Genomic DNA, 21,339 nt, shown 5'->3' on the forward strand with positions numbered 1-21,339 from the left:
GATGAAGCACTTAAAAGCGACCGCACAAAATCAGCGTCAGATAAATGCATTACCGCTTAATACGTGGAGACTTATTCCATGACTCTGGGCCCTTAACATTTCGGAACATTTATGTACAAAGAGTCTTCAAAGTAAGTCCAACTGCAACTGTAAAGAAAAGAAAGACTACGGTACCTTTGTGCTCGGCTGCTTTCTTATTTCCGCACAAGTTGGCAAACATCCCGGATGGCGCCTTCACAGCTCGATGGAATTATTCCTTACCTGGAACAACGAAAACCACGCGTCAGGTGTGCAGCATCTTTATTACAAGATGTATAAAGAAAGATGTGTGAATGTTATGGTAGAAGAAAAAAAGGTGCGAATGATATGTCTTTATTGGCCTTTAAAGTAGCCTGCCTGTATTATTTGGCAACTAAACACCTTTGGCCCGTCATCAAAAATTCACATTCCGTCCCCACACTGCTTGTGTTACAAACGTATATTATGCTGCCAAAATTATGCCGGTATTAGCTCCAGCGTGCGTGACTTGTGATAGCATCCTGAACACCAGACTAAAGTAATATCAGAGGGATAATTAAGTGAAAAAGGAAATCGGTTTCCGAAAGGGAGATCGACAACAGATGCAGTATTTATGGTGAACATGCAGATCTTACTCGAGAAACGTACTTCACATCCTTTTTATTTCGAAAAAGCCTTCGATAAGTTACAGGGAAAAAATGAAGAAAAGAGTGCGCATGCTCCGTGTGGGTGCCGCAGGGGAGAACAGCCAGTATCCAGGGGTGGGACAAGACCAGCCCAGTACACACGGACCACTTGTTCATCTCCGCTACTGTCAAACATGTCTCTCACACCGCAAGCTTTTTGCTTTCCATACTTGGACAGAAAACTCCAGAAGTAATGGGCTCTGAAGCATAAGCACTAATTCATATTCACTTCTACTGAACAAGTGCTTATAACTCGTAAGGTACGCGTTTTATAGCGGAAGTTGTGGTCTCGCGGTTATAGGCGCGTAGTCCGGAACCGTGCGACTGCTACGGTCGCAGGTTCGAATCCTGCCTCGGGCATGGATGTGTGTGATGTCCTTAGGTTAGTTAGCTTTAAGTAGTTCTAAGTTCTAGGGGACTGATGACCACAGCAGTTGAGTCCCATAGTGCTCAGAGCCATTTGAACCATTTTTATAGCGGAAGTTAATTGTCAACTTGAGCTTTACTTAGTCCATACTGTCTCCTCACAACATATGGAAAGCAAACATTTTGCAGGAGAAGAGATTTGTTTCAGAGTGTAGTAGATGAGCAAGTGCTCACAGTTTTGGCGGTATAAATTTCAGAGCCCATGTTTGCTGGACTTTCTTGCACCTAAACATTGATCATTCCTCTTGTTTCATACTGTATGAATACTGCAGTTCTAAGAAACGGCGTCTGGAAAGTGCAGTACGACAAACAAACCTTTAACAACCGCCATTACGTACGACATTACTACAGGCCGCACTCGTGTGTGGTTCACAGTAGAAGAAAAATTACATTTTCAGCGAAAGTGCAGCAGAAGTACAGAGCAATAAGAGTAGACAATCTTCGTTTTTGTCTCATCCTCATAGCGTTTACAACTCTGTGAGCAAAAAAATGATAAGAGGTCGAAAGAAATTAACTCGAGCATTCGAGTGGAGCTTACAGGTATTGCTTTCTCAGAGCAAGAGGTAGGCACACTTATTGCGGTTGGAACACATTTCTGAAAAAAAAGCAATCTAGTGCTAAAACTGTAATATGTTATACTCTCCAAGTAATAAAGGACGCAAAACGCCCGTTTAATGAACAGAAACATTTGACGTTAAGTGGGGAGTCTGTATAAATAACTTTAAACGTCCCGATGCACTGAGTATTCCCTGAAATTGCTGCTACAGAACGTAAACTGCCATTACGCCGGACGTTGCCAGCTGCTATCTGTGTACGCAGTATAAGCAACTCTGTCTCTCTCTCTCACCACTTGTGCCAGTGTGAGGTACGAGTGCAGCAGCGAACGGCAGGCCTCCAAACAGGTGCACGAGCACCGCCGCCGGAGTTAACGTGGCGGCACTTTCCTCTCATCTGTTCCGTGATACAAGTGATAAACGTCGTTTATTTCATCCTTCACTTCGGAGACTTCTAGAAAGTCTTTATAAAAACTACTGGAGGCGTATCTCAGTTTTCAAACAGAAAATTGAAAGCATTAGAAAAACTACTCGAGGCGTATCTTAGTTTTAAAGAGGAAACTGAAAGCATTATTCGACAAAGAAAACTACGAACTGTTAAAATATTTCAAGAAATTATTTAAGCCCCTTCAGTTTGGAAAGTTTCCACTATCTAAGCCACCAGAAAAGAAGAAGCTAGCAGAAATCATTCGAGGGATGAAAAACAACGAAGCAGCAAGTGAAGATGGAATTCTCGTATAATTGTGTCACCGGCTAGTGGGAATCTACTGCAGGCATCACAACGAATAATGCACAATATGTGGCTAAGACAAGAAATTCCAGAGGATTGGAAGTGCTCGTTAATTCATTATTTACATGAAAAGTTGCACAGGTGCGAGAAGGACTCGGTCTCCGGGCGTTTCGTACAGACTAAACTACGTAGGCGGACTTTTAGACCTTCTCGAGAACCGAGAACTCCGTCGATTTTTCCCTGTTATCGATATCGACGCTGACGAGAATTCCAAACTTACGGGGAATTTTGAGTTTTACGTTTAAATTTGTTATGTCATTTCGAATATGCTACTGTAAGTTTTCATTTACTTTTATTAATTTTGCAGTTGTTTTAACACGCTTTGCTAATTGGCAACTGCAGGCCCATTAACTATGTCCGCTCTCGTCCCTTTTGCGATTGCTGATAAGATTTGAAGGATGTCTCCAGAGAAGTAAACGGGGCTACTGTTGTTACGCAAATGTGGAATTGTTCTGTGTAACACTCGAGTGGATAGTTTATGAGATGCTGGACGCTCAGTGCAAGCAACTCGAGTGCAGTCGTGCATCACTTAGGAGTGTGACTCGGCCCTGAGATACTGCAGATGGCGTTGGAGTCGCGAGCGCAGGCAGCCAGCCTGCTGGAAGGGGAAAGGGGGGGGGGGGGGGGGCACGCCCGTCGTCGCCATTCGGCAGAGGGACCGTTTTCACCGCGGCAGGAGACTTCACTTCACCGGTGATCGACCAATTAGCAGCAGACATTTGTAAATTATACACACAAAGCTCCCTAGTCTATCACTCTGCCTCTGACTGAAAGCCAGATCAAATTCCATACAGCACCTTTTGAGATTTTTGAAAGATTACGAATGCAATGTGAGTTCGTAATCACAAAAAATACTTTTTACGTGCTATAATAAGAAATGAACAATTTTCGGATTTCGTTCCTTACACTGTGAAACCTTGCTTCTAGTCAAATTTCAAAAATCTACGTCAAGCGAAGTACCGTATAGGTTTTCATCAGAGACTTTGTGAGCATCAAAAACTGGCCGTATCTTTTTATTGCATTGACTTTCAAGCTTACATTTCTTACAGCGGCAGGCTGGGGTGCCCGAGCGGTTCTACGCGCTACAGTCTGGAACCGCTCGACCGCTACGGTCGCAGGTTCGAATCCTGCCTCGGGCATGGATGTGTGTGGTGTCCTTAGGTTAGTTAGGTTTAAGTAGTTGTAAGTTCTAGGGGACTGATGACCTCAGAAGTTAAGCCCCAAAGTGCTCAGAGCCATTTTTCTTACAACGCCAAGGGACCGTGGATCCCACTATGTGACATAAATTTCACCTCATATTTCTATCCGTTATTGAGAAAAAAGGTCTTAACAATCGGAGAGACAAAGAGACAGGCGGACAGCGAGGTGACGCTACAGATGTTCCATTCTCACCGACTGAAGTAAGGAATCTTAAAACGGAGAGATATCATTGTTACTATTTACATGAGAGTAGTTACGTCGTCGCGTTTAGCTTTACGGGAAGGTACAGCACTCGCTGGAGCAGCCACGAGGGCCGGCCACGGTGGTCTGACGGTTCTAGGCGCTCAGCCCGGAACCGCGCGACTGCTGCTGTCGCAGGATGTGTGTGATGTCCTTAGGTTAGTTAGGTTTCAGTAGTTCTAAGTTCTAGGGGACTGACGACCTCAGATGTTAAGTCCCATACTGCTCAGAGCCATTTGAACCATTTTGAAGCAGCCGCGAGACAACTTTTGGGCCGTCTCCAGTGTCGTTATTTTTCCCACAACAACATTGATTCAGGGAGTTACGGTGTAAATAACAGTAAATGGACTTCCTGCAGAACAGAAAGTCGTTGTAAATGACGACGGGGGAATGGCCGGTTCCAAGTCAAACGCCAATCGTAGAGTAAACGATAAGCCGGCAGGTTGAAAGAACAATAAACACTGTAAATAAACACGACGTAACTTGCACTTCACTTGAGCTATTCAACTAAGACTGTGTTTGGCGGCCTAGTTCCGTCATCAGACGGCGGAAAGTTTTGGTTTTTTGCGGAAATTATAAGAACTCATCATCTTTACTGCACACGTATTTGGCAGGTTAGTGCGAGCTGTTACTACGCTCTGATTTCACCTGCACCGTCTCTGAGTGGCTGACACGTAGGGCGCTCGAAAATATTTCCAGCTTGTGCCACGAAAAAACAGCTCTCGAAGTTTCGTAAGCAGTTTTTCACAGGTCAAACGGACTCTTTCTCCTCAGTGTCCTCGTCAGTTGGACTTTCCGACACCTGTGTTACACTCTCTCGATGGCCACCCGGCATTCGCACCGCAGTCCTCCGTACACGCCGAGCGTCCCCTGTCGGTGCAACGGGATACGGCTTCCAAGTGCTCGAGCATTGGTCGAGTACGGCTCAAACGAGTGCTGTTCGTGCGCTCTCTTTCGCAGACCAGTTGCGGGGCCCGAGTATGCTACCGACGAGTCGAAGCGTGTCATTTATTTTGTCAACACCTGAGCCCACGTGATCGTTACAGATCGTGCCTCACAAATACGTGCATAACGTTCTGATTCTAGTTGTTTGGGGTAGTGTAAATGTACGTTTTCATCTTTCGCTGCATTTAAAGCTACAGACACACACAGTAGCGCGTGCGCGAGAGAGAGAGAGAAGTTGTTGTTGGATGATAACCAACTGCAGAAATGCACGAAAAAAAGTTCCAACTATTCGCCCCCATCGGGACCTGTACCTGCAACGTAAGAAGAATGCGCGAAGCGCGAGTCGGCTACCCGCTGGGAGCTGGTCTGCTCCACCAGCGGATGGAGGGCGGCTGGGATGAAGAACGGGCGCGCTACCCGCGGTGGAGGAGGCGCCTGTGGCACAGTAAGTGAGCGGCGCGGCCTGCCCGACGGCAACTGGCCGCCGTCAGCGGCTAACTGCCGCCTCGGACGACGAGCAAATTTTGCGGTGCACGCATTCGGATTCGAACTCGCAAGTTGTGCGCGAACCGGTAACCAGTAACCGGCACCCAGTAACGAACGGCCGATAAGCTCTAACCGACAACCGGTAACTAGGAGGTAGCACCGGGCAGGCTCGGGCTCTGGTACCTTGCTAGGACCCCTGCAGGTGGCGTTTAACCGAGTAGACGACCCAGCTCCGGCCTCGGGAACATTTCGGGGAAGACCGCGAAGCCAGTCAGCAGCTGCGCAGGACGGCACTGGGTGAGCCGTGCACTCACTGCAGAGTAGTGGCTGGGTCCACTGCTGTCCAGTTTTGAGGCTGGTAAGCCTCTGTCGCGCACGACACCGGGACACACCCTGGCCGGCCGAGGACGCAAACGTAAAACCTGCGACGAGCGGTCTAGCGCAAAACTGGTACGAAAACAGTTCGCAAGTTCTTACAACACTGACCACTGAGTGGAGGCCGTGTAGTGGTGTGCTGTCACGCACGACGAGCAACGGTCGACAAAGACAGCCATAGATTAAGATGCAGTAACGCAACAAAAAAACTGACACTGTCGGAAGAAGACGAATCGCACGTAGAACAGGTAGTACGCGGTCGTGGACCCTGCACGCTGACCCGAGTTGCGTGCACGTGCCAGGCAGTCGTACGAAATGACAGCAGGCAGACGAGTCGACGCGACACGGGGGCAGAAAGGGCGTTCGGCATTTGGGCGTGGCCGCAACCTCGCAGCGAACGGAGCTGCACGATCAGTTCACGTGACGACGCGGATTGCTAGATTGACAGGGTACCGACTCGAGCATCGCGCCTCGTCACAGACAGCGGCGTCCACAGCCATCTCCATCTTGTCTGAAGAACACCCGCCCCGTCGACTGGCCGGCTACACCGCTGGCAGCTCGTAGATCAGTGACTCGATTTGGAACTTGTGCACCCGATGTAACTTGTTGACACTATCCTCCTCGCACATGAGGCCACTACCAAGACTGTCAGCAGACTTTCACTGTATTTCCGTCGTGTCTGCTGGTGGCAGAGAGAGAGAGAGAGAGAGAGAGAGAGAGAGAGAGAGAGAGAGAGAGAGATAGAGAAGAGTTTGAATAAACGACACTATACAGCGGCGAGGAAAACGTGACCAACAGCGATACTGTCCACAAGCGTTACAGGACGAGAACACTCATCTGATGTAGACAGACGTGCACTTGGCGGGTGTTCGAGGGGATGCTGGCTGTGGCACTGACAACACGGGCTGTCACCGTACTGCAGAAGAAAACTGCGTCGTGGTCGACAGCGCGTCGGCAACCCGCCGAGGCTGGAGCTCCGGCCGCGGCCACGAAACACGGCGGCGGGGGACGGACGCGGCACCTCATCTCTGCTTCCAGGGGACACGGCCACTGAGTGATCGCTCTGGCGACCTCGTACCAGGGTTCTGCGTACCGACTGTCGAGCTCTACGTAGAGGACGAGTGTTGCAGCAACTGCTCTTAGAACACCCAACAGACATAGTAAAACTGTACGGTAAAATGGTGTTGGTGACAATTTGCCGTCATGTGGATTCAATTCTCGCCCTGCAGCTGACTGCACACTTGCTGTCAGATTAAGGGTCCGCTCACACACGATCGGGCCGTGTCTGTAAGGAGACACGACCCAACACCGGCCTTCAGCGGGAGGACGAAATCTCCAACGGAGGCGAACAAATGTAACGGGCCGGGCGCGAGCAACGTCAGCGAGCCTGGAGCGTGCCGCTTAATGTTCAAATGTGTGTGAATTCCTGTGGGACCAAACGGCTGAGGTCATCGTTGCCTAGACGACTCACACACTACTTAACTTAAGTTGTGCTAAGGACAACACACACACACACACACCGTGCCCGAGGGGCGACTCGAAGCCCCGGCAGCAGGGGCCGCGCAGTCCGTGACACGGCGCCTGTAACCGCGTGGCCACTCCGCGCGGCTTCATTTTTCACGTGAGAGGCGTCGCGGCGGTGGAACCCATTTTGTACACTGTGCAACCGTCCGTGACTGTTTTGTGTCAACAAAATGGATACGGGCACACTAGTTCAACGTTATAAGCCTGCTGTACTTTACGACCAGGTAAGCGAAAAATACCGGAATGCCGAGCAGAGTGTGGAAGAAAACAGCAACAAATTTTCAAGCCACTTCTTAATACCCGAAGGAGATTTATTTGCTTTTTATTTTGTACACAAATAAAACTTTCTGTTTCGTGTCATCTCTGTGTCAGCGAGTCGACATATTCTTCTTGCCATTCCACACTCCCTCGTGCAGATTTGAGGACGTTTTTTAGTCGGTCTCGTACAGAAGATTTTACACGAATTCGACGTAGGTTTCGAAGACTTTCACAAACAGAAACACAGACGACGAGTTGCGAGTCACTACGAGGAATGACAGAAGCGCGGGCGAGCCTCGGTTACCGTGTGTGACCGGACCGAGACTCGAACACGGCACCTCCTCCCTCACGACCTCTGTAGGAAGTGAAGCTACGAGGGCGGGTGCTGAGTCGAGCGCAGTCGCCAGCGACGTTTTAGTGTCAGAGTAAATCTCAATACCTCACCGTGTTTTTAAACGTTAACGACGCTAAGTGATCTGGAAGAAAGACCCAAATGCATTCCCTACACAAAATAGCCAGCAGCAGCGAGAACACGCAACACAGGAGGAAATGGGGAACGTGGTTCGGCCAGCAGAGCCCGTACGAACGGCTTTCGGCGAAGGACGGCGGCTCTTGGGTGGCGCCGCCTGCGCTGCAACAACCCTGCTCACGGGAAGCGTGTGCTGGCTGCCGACAGCCGGCGCTCCGGGCAGCTGCCGCCCCCGGCACACGCGACCAAAACTAAACTTTGTTTTTGCTTATCCTCGTGTAAGGCGGCTTCCTAGTGTAATTTTCCCGCCGGCAGACCGCCACGTCACGCCACTAAGTTTAAACCTCCTCCTCGTAGACATGTAGTTTAGATCAGTGCATTCTAATCTGCGTGCAGTCGCTTTCGGGAAAGCGTTCAGTACAGGTAACCGCAGTAGAGAAATTTATTTATGTTTAAGAGATTAGGGCATACTGTTTCTTTTTTCTCGTTCTAACATTTTGCGTGTATACTAACTCAGTAGCGGCACTTGCGGTCTTAATTCTATTTTTGCGCACTGTTGTACGGCAAGGGACTGCGCTTGTCGTAAGCGGACACGACGCGAGTTGGTTGCTGCCGTAACCAGCTGGAAGATGCGTTGGCTACCGTCGACACGCTTCTGGCCTATGCTCCAATTTGCTGCAACATCGGGGCACTGGGGAGGAGACCTGCGACACGTCTGGTGCCGCTGGAGTCCCCTGTCGCTGCATCTTACAGGACGTCCTACTCGAGCGTGGCTGGCAGACAGTGGCAGGTTCCGCGGCCGGCTCCCTACGCCTCAGCAAGAGGTGCGAGCTGCTGCCCCGTGTCGGTGAGAACGCTGAGCTGGCACGGGATGCCTCTCCTGTTGCGGACGAGAGCAGAGGATAGGTATGCTTGCCACTGGGGTCTCCAGTCTCAGGAGGGTGATGGAGCCCCTCGCGGAAATAGCTGACAAGAGAGAGAACGCCAGTGTGTGAACGGTGTGTTCGCCGGGGCGTCTTGTCCGGCAATCTATCGCGCTGGGTTCAACCGGTGCATACAGTGACACACGTCGGCACGAATGAAGTCTGCCGCTTGGGTTCTGACGGCATCCTCGGCTCCTATCCACAGATAGCTGATTTGGCGAAGGCAACCAGCGTCGTGGGCGGGGTGCAGGCTAAGGTGAATGCATCTGTAGCGGTCCTCTGGTTTGGAGCAGAGTGGAAGGTCTAAACCACACACTCAGTCGGCTCTGCGACGGTATCGGAAGCGAATTTCTCGACCTCCGCTATCGGGTGCACAATTGTAAGTGCTACCTTCACATGTGAGGCGTGCACTGCACACAGAAACCGGCTACCAGGGTAGCGGAGTACGTGTGGCGTGCACATGGAAATTCTTTACATTAGAGAAACCCTCCCTTCGGATTAAAGGCGATTTCCCTGATAAATTAGCCACAAACTCCTCAGAGAACGTTCGCCGTCGCAGATCAGAGAAAAGATTAATATGATTTCAGTACACTGCGGGAACATCCAAGTAAATGTCCCACAATTATTATTGCTTACTGAAGATTATAATTCATAAATAGTATTAAGAACAGAAAGTTGGTTGGAATCAGACGTTAATGACAACGAAATCCTAAGTTCATTACGTTCTTACTGTAATATTTATCGCACGGATAAGTTAGGCGCGAATGGTGGCGGAGTGTTTACTGCAGTATAGCCTTCGATGGAATCCAGCGAGGTTATAACGAATTCCGCTGGTGAATTAATCTGGGTAAAGCTAAGTGGTAGAGCGCTTGAGACAGAGCTTGCAGAATATAGTTAGTAATTTTCCTGATCATTCTGTTGCAATAAGGGATAACTTTAACTTGCCAGGTATAGATTGGGAGTGTCCTGGTGCCAGAGACAGGGATTCAAGTGACACTGTTCTGGATACCTTGTCCGAAAATTACTTTGAGCAGATAGTTATAGAACCAACTCGTGAGGGTGCGTCTTAGGCCTCCTGGAAACACACACACCTGAACATATCGAATCAATTAATGCAGAGGAAGGTGATCATAAGGCTGTGATAGCATCTATGACAAAGGCTCTGACACAGAATGTTAAGAATGGTAGGACGATATTTTTGCTTATCAACAGCGACATGATACAAATTTCAGTGTCTGAGTAGTCAGCATCAAATGGGGGACGAAGATACAGAAAACAGTTGGAAAGAATTCAAAGGAATCGTGCAGTATGCCGTAGACAAGTATGTTCCGAGTAATATATCGTTGACGTCAATCTGTTGTTCAATTATGAAACATGGTTTATGCTCAAGAATTATGACGTTCTACGAAACTCAGCTCGCTCTGTTCCTCCGTGAGATTGTGCAAATTTATATAAAAGAATATAATATAATTAATTAAACGCCGGCCGACGTGGCCGAGCGGTTCTACGCGCTACAGTCTGGAACCGTGCGACCGCTACGGTCGCAGGTTCGAATCCTGCCTCGGGCATCGATGTGTATGATGTCCTTAGGTTAGTTCGGTTTAAGTAGTTCTAAGTTCTAGGGGACTGATGACCTTAGAAGTTAAGTCCCATAGTGCTCAGAGCCATTAATTAAACAAATTGATTTTTAGCACTTTTTTCATGCTTATTCCTTATAGATATTTGAGCGAATTCAATGTCTTTCACTTTTAACTTACATCGATTCCTGTATTTGCTTTGCTGTTGAGATTTACACAACTTGGTTAAATGGTTCTCCTTCCGCCATAATTAGTCCTCATTCTTGACATTGTGTACAATACTGATTCTTAATCGGACTTCTGATGCAGGCAGCTGGTAAGTAGGCTGTTTAGGTTTTTTTATTGGTAACGCCGGCGCCACGTAGCGCTCTGTGTGAAAATCACTGGCTGTGATGTGTGCAGTCTGTGGCTGGTTGGCATTGTTGTAATACTCGCCATTGTAGTGTTGGGCAGCTGGCTGTTAATAGCGCGTAGCGTTGCGCAGTTGGAGGTGAGCTGCCGGCAGTGGTGGACGTGGGGAGAGATGGCGGAGTTTCGAAATTTGCAAGAATGGATGTCATGGACTGATATATATATATATATATATATATATATTAAGGTAAATACACTGTTCTCTATTAAAATCTTTCATTTGCTAACTATACCTATCAGTAGTTAGTGCCTTCCGTAGTTTGAATCTTTTATTTAGCTGGCAGTAGTGGTGCTCCCTGTATTGCAGTAGTTCGAGCAACCAAGATTTTTGTGAGGTAAGTGATATGTGAAACGTATAGGTTAATGTTAGTCAGGGCCATTCTTTTGTAGGGATTTTTGAAACTCAGACTGCGTTGCGCTAAAAATAGTGTGTGTCAGTTTAAGCACAGTCTTGTATAATTGTTCTACGGGGACGTTTCAAGCTATAGTGACATGACACTGGGATAATGCGCAGATGAAAAGAAAACTTTCGTGGGTTTGCACAAAAACGAACTCTCAGACTTCATATTTTCGGAAATTTATTATTCAGACAACATATTGTATCACAAGAAATACGTCTTCTCGCCACGACAACTAAGACAGAGTCTCTTTAATAATTGTCAAAAAAAGATGTAAAAACTTTCCATCATTTGTAGCAAAATACTCTTTGCCGACGCTTACAGTGGCCGCGCTATTGTTTATTGTCATTGGTAATAACTTTTGTCATAGCGTGTCGGGGCTTTCCCTTTATGTACCTATACAAGATCCACAGTACGGCAGACAATGGAGCTCAGGTTGGTGCCGTGTTCTTAATTTCAGGAAGGCACTTGACGCAGTCCCGCATTGGCGTTTAGTGAAAAAAATGAGAGCTTATCGCAGCAAAATAGCGACTGGATTCTAAACTTTCTTGCAGACAGAACTCAACAGGTAGCTCTTAACGGAACAAAATCGACAGACGTAAAGGTAATTTCCAGACTATCACAAAAGAAGTGTGATAGGGCAGTAACTATTTACAATATATATAAATGATCTAGTAGAGTGCGTCGGATGATCTCTAAGGCTGTTCGCAGATGATGCAGTTATCTGTAACAAAGTAGCAACGCCACAAGATTGTAAGACATGTCCCAAAGAACAGACACCACAATTATATAAGAATATAGTTCTGGCAACACCGGCCAAGACCTCCTTCTTCTGTGCGGATGCACACATATTCTCCGAACTCTTACCGGACTTGGTAAGAATGTCTTCCACGAGTAATGAGTGTGTTGGTGTAGGACGTGTGTGGACATACAAGGTGAGAATAAGGGTCTCGCGCGATGCGTGCGCAAGATAGTACCTGCAATCGCGCTATCCTCTGTGCCTTCGGTGGCTCAGGTTGTTAGAGCGTCTGCCATGCAAGTAGGAGATCCCGGGTTCGAGTCCCGTTCGGAGCACACATTTTCATCTGTGCCCGTTGATATATATATCACCACCCGTTAGCAGCTGAAGGTATTAATACAATTCTAATCTCGTTCTAGACGGCTGTTAGTCATCAATGGTGTCTGCTCTCTCGGACATGTCCGAAAGAGCAGACACCATATCCATATAAGCATAAACTTTTACATCTCCAGAGCTGATTCGTTAGTTGGAACGCTACGACACGAATTCTATGCTACATGATTTTAACGCCTCGTCGAACGATGGGATAAGTGTTCAAATTTACAATGGGAGTATGTTGAAAAGGAAAACAAATTTCAGGCTGGTCACGCGGCTTCGTGGCTCTGTTTGTCGACTCACCCTCGTAGCGATGTTAGCACTGGCTGGTTGATGTGCTTTGTATCTTGTCAGTGCATCAATCACGCTCTCCGAGGTCGTGAATCGAGACTGAAGCAGCTTCTACACAGACTGTGAATCGCCCCTCTGATGACTGGCCCCTCACTGCTCTGTCAAGGCTCCTTTCCGGCCGACACTGCTGCCTTTTGCTGGAGTACTCTTAGGACCGCGCAGCTTCATTTGTGAGAGACACGTTTCGTTGCCGAGTGATTTATTCAATAATAAATCCTGAGTTACAGGTAGCTGGCAGACGACATAACTGATCCTTATACTTTCAGGCAGTAGCAGCCGACCGAGACACATGCAGCAACAGGAAAGTAACCGCTTTTGAGGCATTTACGAGTTCCTAACCAGGAGCGAATTTCATTATATCATCTGTGTTCTTTAATAGTTTTGTTTCTTGAGTTTCTGCATATAAAATTTATATCTAATAGCCACTGTTCTCACGTTTTCGTTTGCGTCGGGAAGTAAATAATCGCGGGCGAATTATTTAGTTTCATCGGAGTGCTTCGGTAGTTAGATTTTTGAATATCTGCGTATTATCAGAAACAGTTCCTGCGTTTTCGTCAGGGTCTACAGTAGAGTTGCGCAGCACGTGCCGGTAGTCCGTTTATCTGCATAGCTTAGTTTTCCACGGTCTTTAGTATAGACAGGGACTGCGAGCCGAGTTGTTGGCACTTCGCTCTCAGCTTCAGGCTGTGACGGCTTCGGTTACACAGCATGAGGCTGCAGTGGACGGGCGCCACTGCTGTGGGCCGGCCGTGAGGATGCAACGGACGTCCTGCACTTCCGAGTCCTCACCGGGGGCCAGCCCAGCTACTGCTCGCACTGAGGCTGGCCCCTCACCTGTGGTCGAAGGGAGGTCGCCCCAGGGCGTAGCAGGCGGCGAAACACTGCCCAGACGGCCGCACGCGAGGCCTCCCCGGTTTGTCTGACAAACAGGTTCCAGGTGCTGTCTGTGGCTGACACTGTCGCTGAGACAGATGCTGGAGCCCGTCCTGTTTCACAGGAAACCTCTCAGCCTCCAAGATCCGGGCAATCACACAGGGTGAGATTATTGATAGTTGGAAGCTCCAACGTTAGGCGCGTTATGGGGCCGCTTAGGGACATGGCTGCCAAGAAGGAAAAGAAACCCAACGTGCACTCGTGTGCACATCGGGTGGAGTCATTCCAGATGTGGAACGGGTCCTCACGGATGTCATGAAGAGCACAGGGTGCAGCCAGCTGTAGATAGTTGCTCACGCCGTTACCAATGATGTGTGTCACTTTCTATCAGAAGAGATTCTCTCTGGCTTTGAGCGGCTAACAGAAGTGGTGAAGGCTGTCAGTCTTGCTTGCAAGAGGAAAGCAGAGCTGACCATTTGCAGCTCAGTCGACAAGACCGACTGCAGACCTCTGGTACAGAGCCGTGAGGGGGGGATCTCAATCAGAGGCTCAACTGTTCTGCGACCGTGTAGGCTGCAGATTCCTCGACTTGCGTCAAAGGGTGGTTGGGTTTCGGGTTCCGCAGAATAGGTCAGATGTCCACCCTACGCAGGAGGCGGCTACACGGGTAGCAGGGGCTCTGTGGCGTGGGCTGCGCGGTTTTTTAGGTTAGGGGGTCTCGGGAAAACACGAGAAGGGCTTCAGTCTCAAACGGTGCAGGCTGAACACAGGTAGAACGTAGACATTGGAACGATTGGTATAATAGTTGTAAAATGTCATAGCTGTGTTGGGAAAGTACCAGAGCTCCAAGCGCTAATAGAAAGTACTGATGCTCAAATCGTTATAGGCACTGGAAGCTGGCTAAAGCCGGATATAACCTCAGACGAAATTTTTACGACGAACGGTGTTCTGAAAAGATAGGCTAAACGCGGTTGGCGGTGGCGTGCTTGTTGCTATTAGAAGTAGTTTAACTTGTCGCGAAATTGAAGTGGATACTTACTGTGAGTTAGTATGGGCAGACGTCATTGCTGCCAACCGGAATACAATAATAATTGGATCCTTTTACCGACCTCCCAATTCACATGATACAGTTGCTGACAGGTTCAAAGAAAACTTGAGTTTTATTTCAAACACGTACCCGACTCATACAATAATAGTCGGTGGTGACTTTAATTTACCCTCGATATGTTGGCAAAATTCATGTTTAATTCCGGAGGTACGCATAAAATATCATCCGAAATTGTGCTAAACGCATCTCTGAAAATTATTTCGAGCAGTTAGTCCATCCGCCCAGGCCAATAGTAAACGGTTGTGAAAACACACTTGACCTCTTAGGAACAAATAATCCTGAGTTAATAAAGAGCATCCAGACCGACTCAGGGATTCGTGAACACAGGGTAATCGTAGCGAGATGGAATATTGTAAACCCAAATCCTCGAAAAATAAGCGAAAAATACAATTCAAATAGCTCTGAGCACTATGGGACTTAACATCTGCGGTCATCAGTCCCCTAGAACTTAGAACGACTTAAACCTAACTAACCTAAAGACATCACACACATCCATGCCCGAGGCAGGATTCGAACCTGCGACCGTAGCGGTCTCGCGGTTGCAGATTGAAGCGCCTAGAACCGCACGGCCACACCGGCCGGCCGAAGAATATACCTATTCAAAAAAGAAGATAAAAATTCACTTGAAGCCTTCTGGAGAGACAATCTCCACTCATTCCAAATTAATAATATAAGTGTAGACCAGGTGTGGCTTAAATTCAAAGAAATAGTATCGGCAGAAATTGAGAGATTTATACCAAATAAATTAAAAAACGACGGAGCTGATACTCCTTGGTACACAAAACGGGTTAGGACACAGTTGTAGAAACAACGAAACAAACGTGCCAAATTTAAACACACGGAAAATTCCCAAGATTGGCTATCTTTTACAGAAGTTCGAAATATTGCATGCGAGATGCTTATAACAGTTTCCACAACGAGACTTTGTCTCGAAACCTGGCAGAAAATCCAAAGATATTCTGGTCGTATATGAAGTATGATAGCGGCAAGAAACAATCAATGCCTTCTCTGCGCGATAGCAATGGAGATACTATCGAAGACAGTGCTACCAAAGCAGAGTTACTAAACACAGTCTTCCGAAACGCCTACACAAAAGAAGACGAGGTAAATATTCCAGAATTCGAATCGAGAACAACTGCCAACATAAGTAACGTAGAAGTAAATATCCTTGGAGTAGTGAAGCAACTTAAATCACTTAATGAAAGCTAGTCTTCTGGTCCATACTGTAAACCAATTACGTTCCTTTCGGAGTATGCTGATGCATTAGCTCCATATTTAACAATCATATACAACCGTTCGTTCGACGAAAGACCCGTATCCAAAGACTGGAAAGTTGCACAGGTCACACCAATATTCAAGAAAGGTAGTAGGAGTAATCCACTAACTTACAGGCCCATATCGTTAACGTCGATATGCAGCAGGATTTTGGAACATATTGTAAGTAGGCTGTTTAGGTTTTCTTATTGGTAACGCCACATAGCGCTGTGTATGAAAAATCACTGGCTGTGCTGTGCGCAGTCTGTGGCTAGTTTGCATTGTTGTCTGCCATTTTAGTGTTGGACAGCTGGATGTTAACAGCGCGTAGCGTTGGGCAGTTGGAGGTGAGCCGCCAGCAGTGGTGGATGTGGGGAGAGAAATGGCGGAGTTTTGAAATTTGTATGACTGGATGTCATGAACTGTTATATATATTATGACTTTGGACACTAGTAAGGTGAATACATTGTTTGTTCTCTAACAAATTCTTTCATTTGCTAACGATGCCTATCAGTAGTTAGTGCCTTCAGTAGTATGAATCTTTTATTTAGCTGGCAGTAGTGGCGCTCGCTGTATAGCAGTAGTTAGAGTAACGAATATTTTTGTGAGGTGAGTGATTTGTGAAACGTATAGGTTAATGTTAGACAGGGCCATTCTTTTGTAGGGATTTTTGAAAGTCAGATTGCATTGCGCTAAAAATATTGTGTGTCAGTTTAAGCACAGTCTTGTATAAATTGTTCAAAGGCGACGTTTCAATATATTGTGTTCGAACATTACAAATTACCTCGAAGAAAACGGTCTATTGGCACACAGTCAACATGGGTTTAGAAACCATCGTTCCTGTGAAACACTACTAGCTCTTTATTCACATGAAGTGTTGAGTGCTATTGACAAGGGATTTCAGATCGATTCCGAATTTCTGGATTTCCGGAAGACTTTTCACACTGTAACACACAAGCGGCTCGTAGTGAAATCGCATGCTTATGGAATATCGTCTCAGTTATGTGACTGGGTTTGTGATTTCCTGGCAGAGAGGTCACAGTCCGTAGTAATTGACGGAAAGTCATCGAGAAAACAAAGTGATTTCAGGCGTTCCCCAAGGTAGTGTTATAGGCCCTTTGCTGTTCCTTATCAATATAAACGATTTGGAAGACAATCTGTGCAGCCGTCTTCGGTTGTTTGCAGATGACGCTGTCGTTTATTGACTAATAAAGTCATCAGAAGATCAAAACAAATTGCAAAACGATTTAGAAAAGATATCTGAATGGCGTGAAAAGTGACAGTTGATCCTAAATAACGGAAATTGTGAGGTCATCCACATGAGTGCTAAAAGGAACTCGTTAAACTTTGGTTACACGATAAATCAGTATAATCTAAAAGCCGTAAATTCAATAAAGTACCTAGGTATTACAATTAGGAACACCTTAACTTGGAAGGAACACATAGAAAACGTTGTGGGGAAGGCTAACCAAGACTGCGTTTTATTGGCAGGACACTTAGAAAATGTAACAGATCTATTAAGGAGACTGTCTATGCTACGCTTTTAGAATACTGCTGCGCCGACCAGACAGGACTGACGGAGTACATCGAAAAAGTTCAAAGAAAGGAAGCACGTTTTGTATTATCGCGAAATATGGGAGAGAGTGTCACAGAAATGATGCAGGATTTTTTCGTTGCGACGAAATCTTCTCACGAAATTCCAATCACCAACTTTCTCCTGCGAATGCGAAAATATTTTGTTGACATCGACCTATACGGGGACGAACGAACAAAGATATAGGTGTTCATTCTTTCCGCGCTATATGAGATTGGATCACTTAAATGTGATTTGCAGAGTATCCATGTAGATGTAGATGTATCGTTGGTCTATCTCCGCTTCGCATTTATAAGTTTTGTTTCACTGGATCAGGTGGCCCATCAGCGTATCTGTTAAGTACCACAAACAATAAGGTCAACTCTGTATCGTACACAACCTAACATAAGGGCTTTACTCTCACGAGAAATAATTTCACCGACTCGAAATTAATGAGGATGAAGACGAAATGACATCAGTTACTTGAGCTCAACTCTGAGGCGAGTACATATTCATTCCTGTACAATTTCAGTACAATTTAGCTACGAATTGATCGGGGTGGAGTGAAGCAGTTGGTTTGACCCCTATCGCCTGGTAGAGGTGGGGCTTCGCCACGTGTGCCGTGCTCCTCCATTACGGCCGCCCCGCTCCTCCGGCGCTGCGATTCCGGAATAGACAACCGTGAACGCCTGATGGGAAGCAACAGCAGGGAAACTAAAGCCAAGGGGAGTCTCTTTGTTGGGGGGGGGGGGGGGGGGGGAGGGGGAGCAGCTACTGGTGCTGCTGTGTTCGCCACCCGGCCCGGCCCAACTTTCAGTTACTTAAGACTCATCCACGTTAAGTGCTCATTTGGTATTTTCTTCTTTTTCGTAAACCCTTAGTCTCCTTCTGTGTTTCACTGTCGTTCGTGTCAGACTAGAGACCACTAAAATCTCTTTTACAGCAACCAAATATGTTCGAGTTCACCCATGTCCGAAAAAGCACGTAAAAAATGTACTTTTTGAACTTGGTGCATTGTCTGACAGTTTCCACTGGTCACTACTTACAAAGCTCTGGAGTACGTGACACTTGTACTGTATGTTAAGAAAATCGCAATAGGGCTGCTGCCCAGACTCTAGCGAGACACGAAAGTAAAAACGCCTGTAGTCACTAGATGCAAAAAAGACAATGGTTCAAATGGCTCTGAGCACTATGGGACTTAACATCTGTGGTCAACAGTCCCCTAGAATTTAGAACTACTTAAACCTAACTAACCTAAGGATATCAACCACATACATGCCCGAGGCAGGATTCGAACCTGCGACCGTAGCGGTCGCGCGGTTCCAGACTGAAGCGCCTAGAACCGCACGGCCACTAAGGCCGGCCTCTAGGTGCAGTAATTCGGTTTGTGGAGACGCGCGCTGGACACGCCGGCGCCGTAGAGCTGCGGCTGCGGCTTGTAATCTACACTCCTGGAAATGGAAAAAAGAACACATTGACACCGGTGTGTCAGACCCACCATACTTGCTCCGGACACTGCGAGAGGGCTGTACAAGCAATGATCACACGCACGGCACAGCGGACACACCAGGAACCGCGGTGTTGGCCGTCGAATGGCGCTAGCTGCGCAGCATTTGTGCACCGCCGCCGTCAGTGTCAGCCAGTTTGCCGTGGCATACGGAGCTCCATCGCAGTCTTTAACACTGGTAGCATGCCGCGACAGCGTGGACGTGAACCGTATATGCAGTTGACGGACTTTGAGCGAGGGCATATAGTGGGCATGCGGGATGCCGGGTGGACGTACCGCCGAATTGCTCAACACGTGGGGCGTGAGGTCTCCACAGTAGATCGATGTTGTCACCAGTGGTCGGCGGAAGGTGCACGTGCCCGTCGACCTGGGACCGGACCGCAGCGACGCACGGATGCACGCCAAGACCGTAGGATCCTACGCAGTGCCGTAGGGGACCGCACCGCCACTTCCCAGCAAATTAGGGACACTGTTGCTCCTGGGGTATCGGCGAGGACCATTCGCAACCGTCTCCATGAAGCTGGGCTACGGTCCCGCACACCGTTAGGCCGTCTTCCGCTCACGCCCCGACATCGTGCAGCCCGCCTCCAGTGGTGTCGCGACAGGCGTGAATGGAGGGACGAATGGAGACGTGTCGTCTTCAGCGATGAGAGTCGCTTCTGCCTTGGAGCCAATGATGGTCGTATGCGTGTTTGGCGCCGTGCAGGTGAGCGCCACAATCAGGACTGCATACGACCGAGGCACACAGGGCCAACACCCTGCATCATGGTGTGGGGAGCGATGTCCTACACTGGCCGTACGCCTCTGGTGATCGTCGAGGGGACACTGAATAGTGCACGGTACATCCAAACCGTCATCGAACCCATCGTTCTACCATTCCTAGACCGGCAAGGGAACTTGCTGTTCCAACAGGACAATGCACGTCTGCGTGTATCCCGTGCCACCCAACGTGCTCTAGAAGGTATAAGTCAACTACCCTGGCCAGCAAGATCTCCGGATCTGTCCCCCCTTGAGCATGTTTGGGACTGGACGAAGCATCGTCTCACGCGGTGTGCACGTCCAGCACGAACGCTGGTCCAACTGAGGCGCCAGGTGGAAATGGCATGGCAAGCCGTTCCACAGGACTACATCCAGCATCTCTACGATCGTCTCCATGGGAGAATAGCAGCCTGCATTGCTGCGAAAGGTGGATATACACTGTACTAGTGCCGACATTGTGCATGCTCTGTTGCCTGTGTCTATGTGCCTGTGGTTCTGTCAGTGTGATCATGTGATGTATCTGACCCCAGGAATGTGTCAATAAAGTTCCCCCTTCCTGGGACAATGAATTCACGGTGTTCTTATTTCAATTTCCAGCAGTGTATGTCTGCCTGTGCGTCACTTTGTGCTGTGGCCGTCAGAGATACAGAGCGACCTAGTCGGGAATTGCCTGATGCTTTAAACTTTGTCTTTACTGTCGAAATGGGCTTTACGTGTTATTTTATACTGAAGAACGTAAAGAGCACTGGATAGAAGCAGCTCGTGAAAGAGCCACCGCATGGCGCCTGACATTTACTGTTGCCTTAAAAGGTCATACCCACGGCGGTATCTCAAAAGCATTGCGTTATTATTTTACAGAATTGTTCGTTTGGTATGTTCAAGCTGTAAATCAAAATTATCTTTTATAACACAGTAATAGAATTAAGGCATCGCAATATTCAGACAATTTGAAGTTAGCTTCTAGCGAGACAACTGCATTCCATCCGTATACACATAATAAATTAGAAGCAATTAATAACACAAGTCATAAATAACAGCCCCCATGTTTTTTGACTGTAGTTTTTTTCATTTTTTTTCTGCCCTTTCCGTGCGGTCACCAGCCTCGGTTTCGTGCGGCGCCAACTCTTGGTCGAAGAGCAGCACGTATGTCCAACGTGCTCAACTATTCGTTGTATGTACTCCGGTCTCCGGCTTCCCTTACAGGTTTCATCCCCTTCAGCCCCCTGTCGTATCACGTCATTCTCTGACCCTCCTTCTCGTCACAGTTTTTTACACGTTTCTTTCCTCGCCGATTCTGCTGATAAATAGTGTAAGGAAACACCGTTTCACCTGTAGTTTTTCAAGTGATTTCCTTCGCAAGCCTTATCTTTTTCGCCTCCGAGGTAATGAGGTAATGCAGATAGCTTCTTGCAGCACACAAATGAAATATAATTTAAGTAAAATATTTTCAAACAATGTTGGTGAAGTGTAAGAACTATTAAAATGGATTTTGTTTCGTTTTTCGTGCCGCAAGACTGGCG

At 47.6% G+C, this 21,339-nt stretch overlaps 1 protein-coding gene across 4 annotated transcripts in view; it reads right to left on the bottom strand.

Annotated features, from left to right (window-relative positions):
• LOC126336277 (caskin-2) overlaps positions 1-21,339 on the bottom strand; it is a 942,083-nt gene that overhangs the window by 503,416 nt on the left and 417,328 nt on the right. For 3 of the 4 annotated variants that reach the window (XM_049999789.1, XM_049999788.1, XM_049999787.1), the window contains one exon: positions 175-261. The exons of the other annotated variant lie outside the window; for it this stretch is intronic. In XM_049999789.1, the coding sequence (XP_049855746.1) occupies positions 175-220 (46 nt within the window). In that variant the 5' untranslated portion in view covers positions 221-261. The remainder of the gene's footprint in view (positions 1-174; positions 262-21,339) is intronic. 4 annotated transcript variants of the gene reach the window in all.

This window comes from Schistocerca gregaria, chromosome 2 (genome assembly GCF_023897955.1).
Source record: "Schistocerca gregaria isolate iqSchGreg1 chromosome 2, iqSchGreg1.2, whole genome shotgun sequence".
Lineage (NCBI taxonomy): Eukaryota > Metazoa > Arthropoda > Insecta > Orthoptera > Acrididae > Schistocerca > Schistocerca gregaria.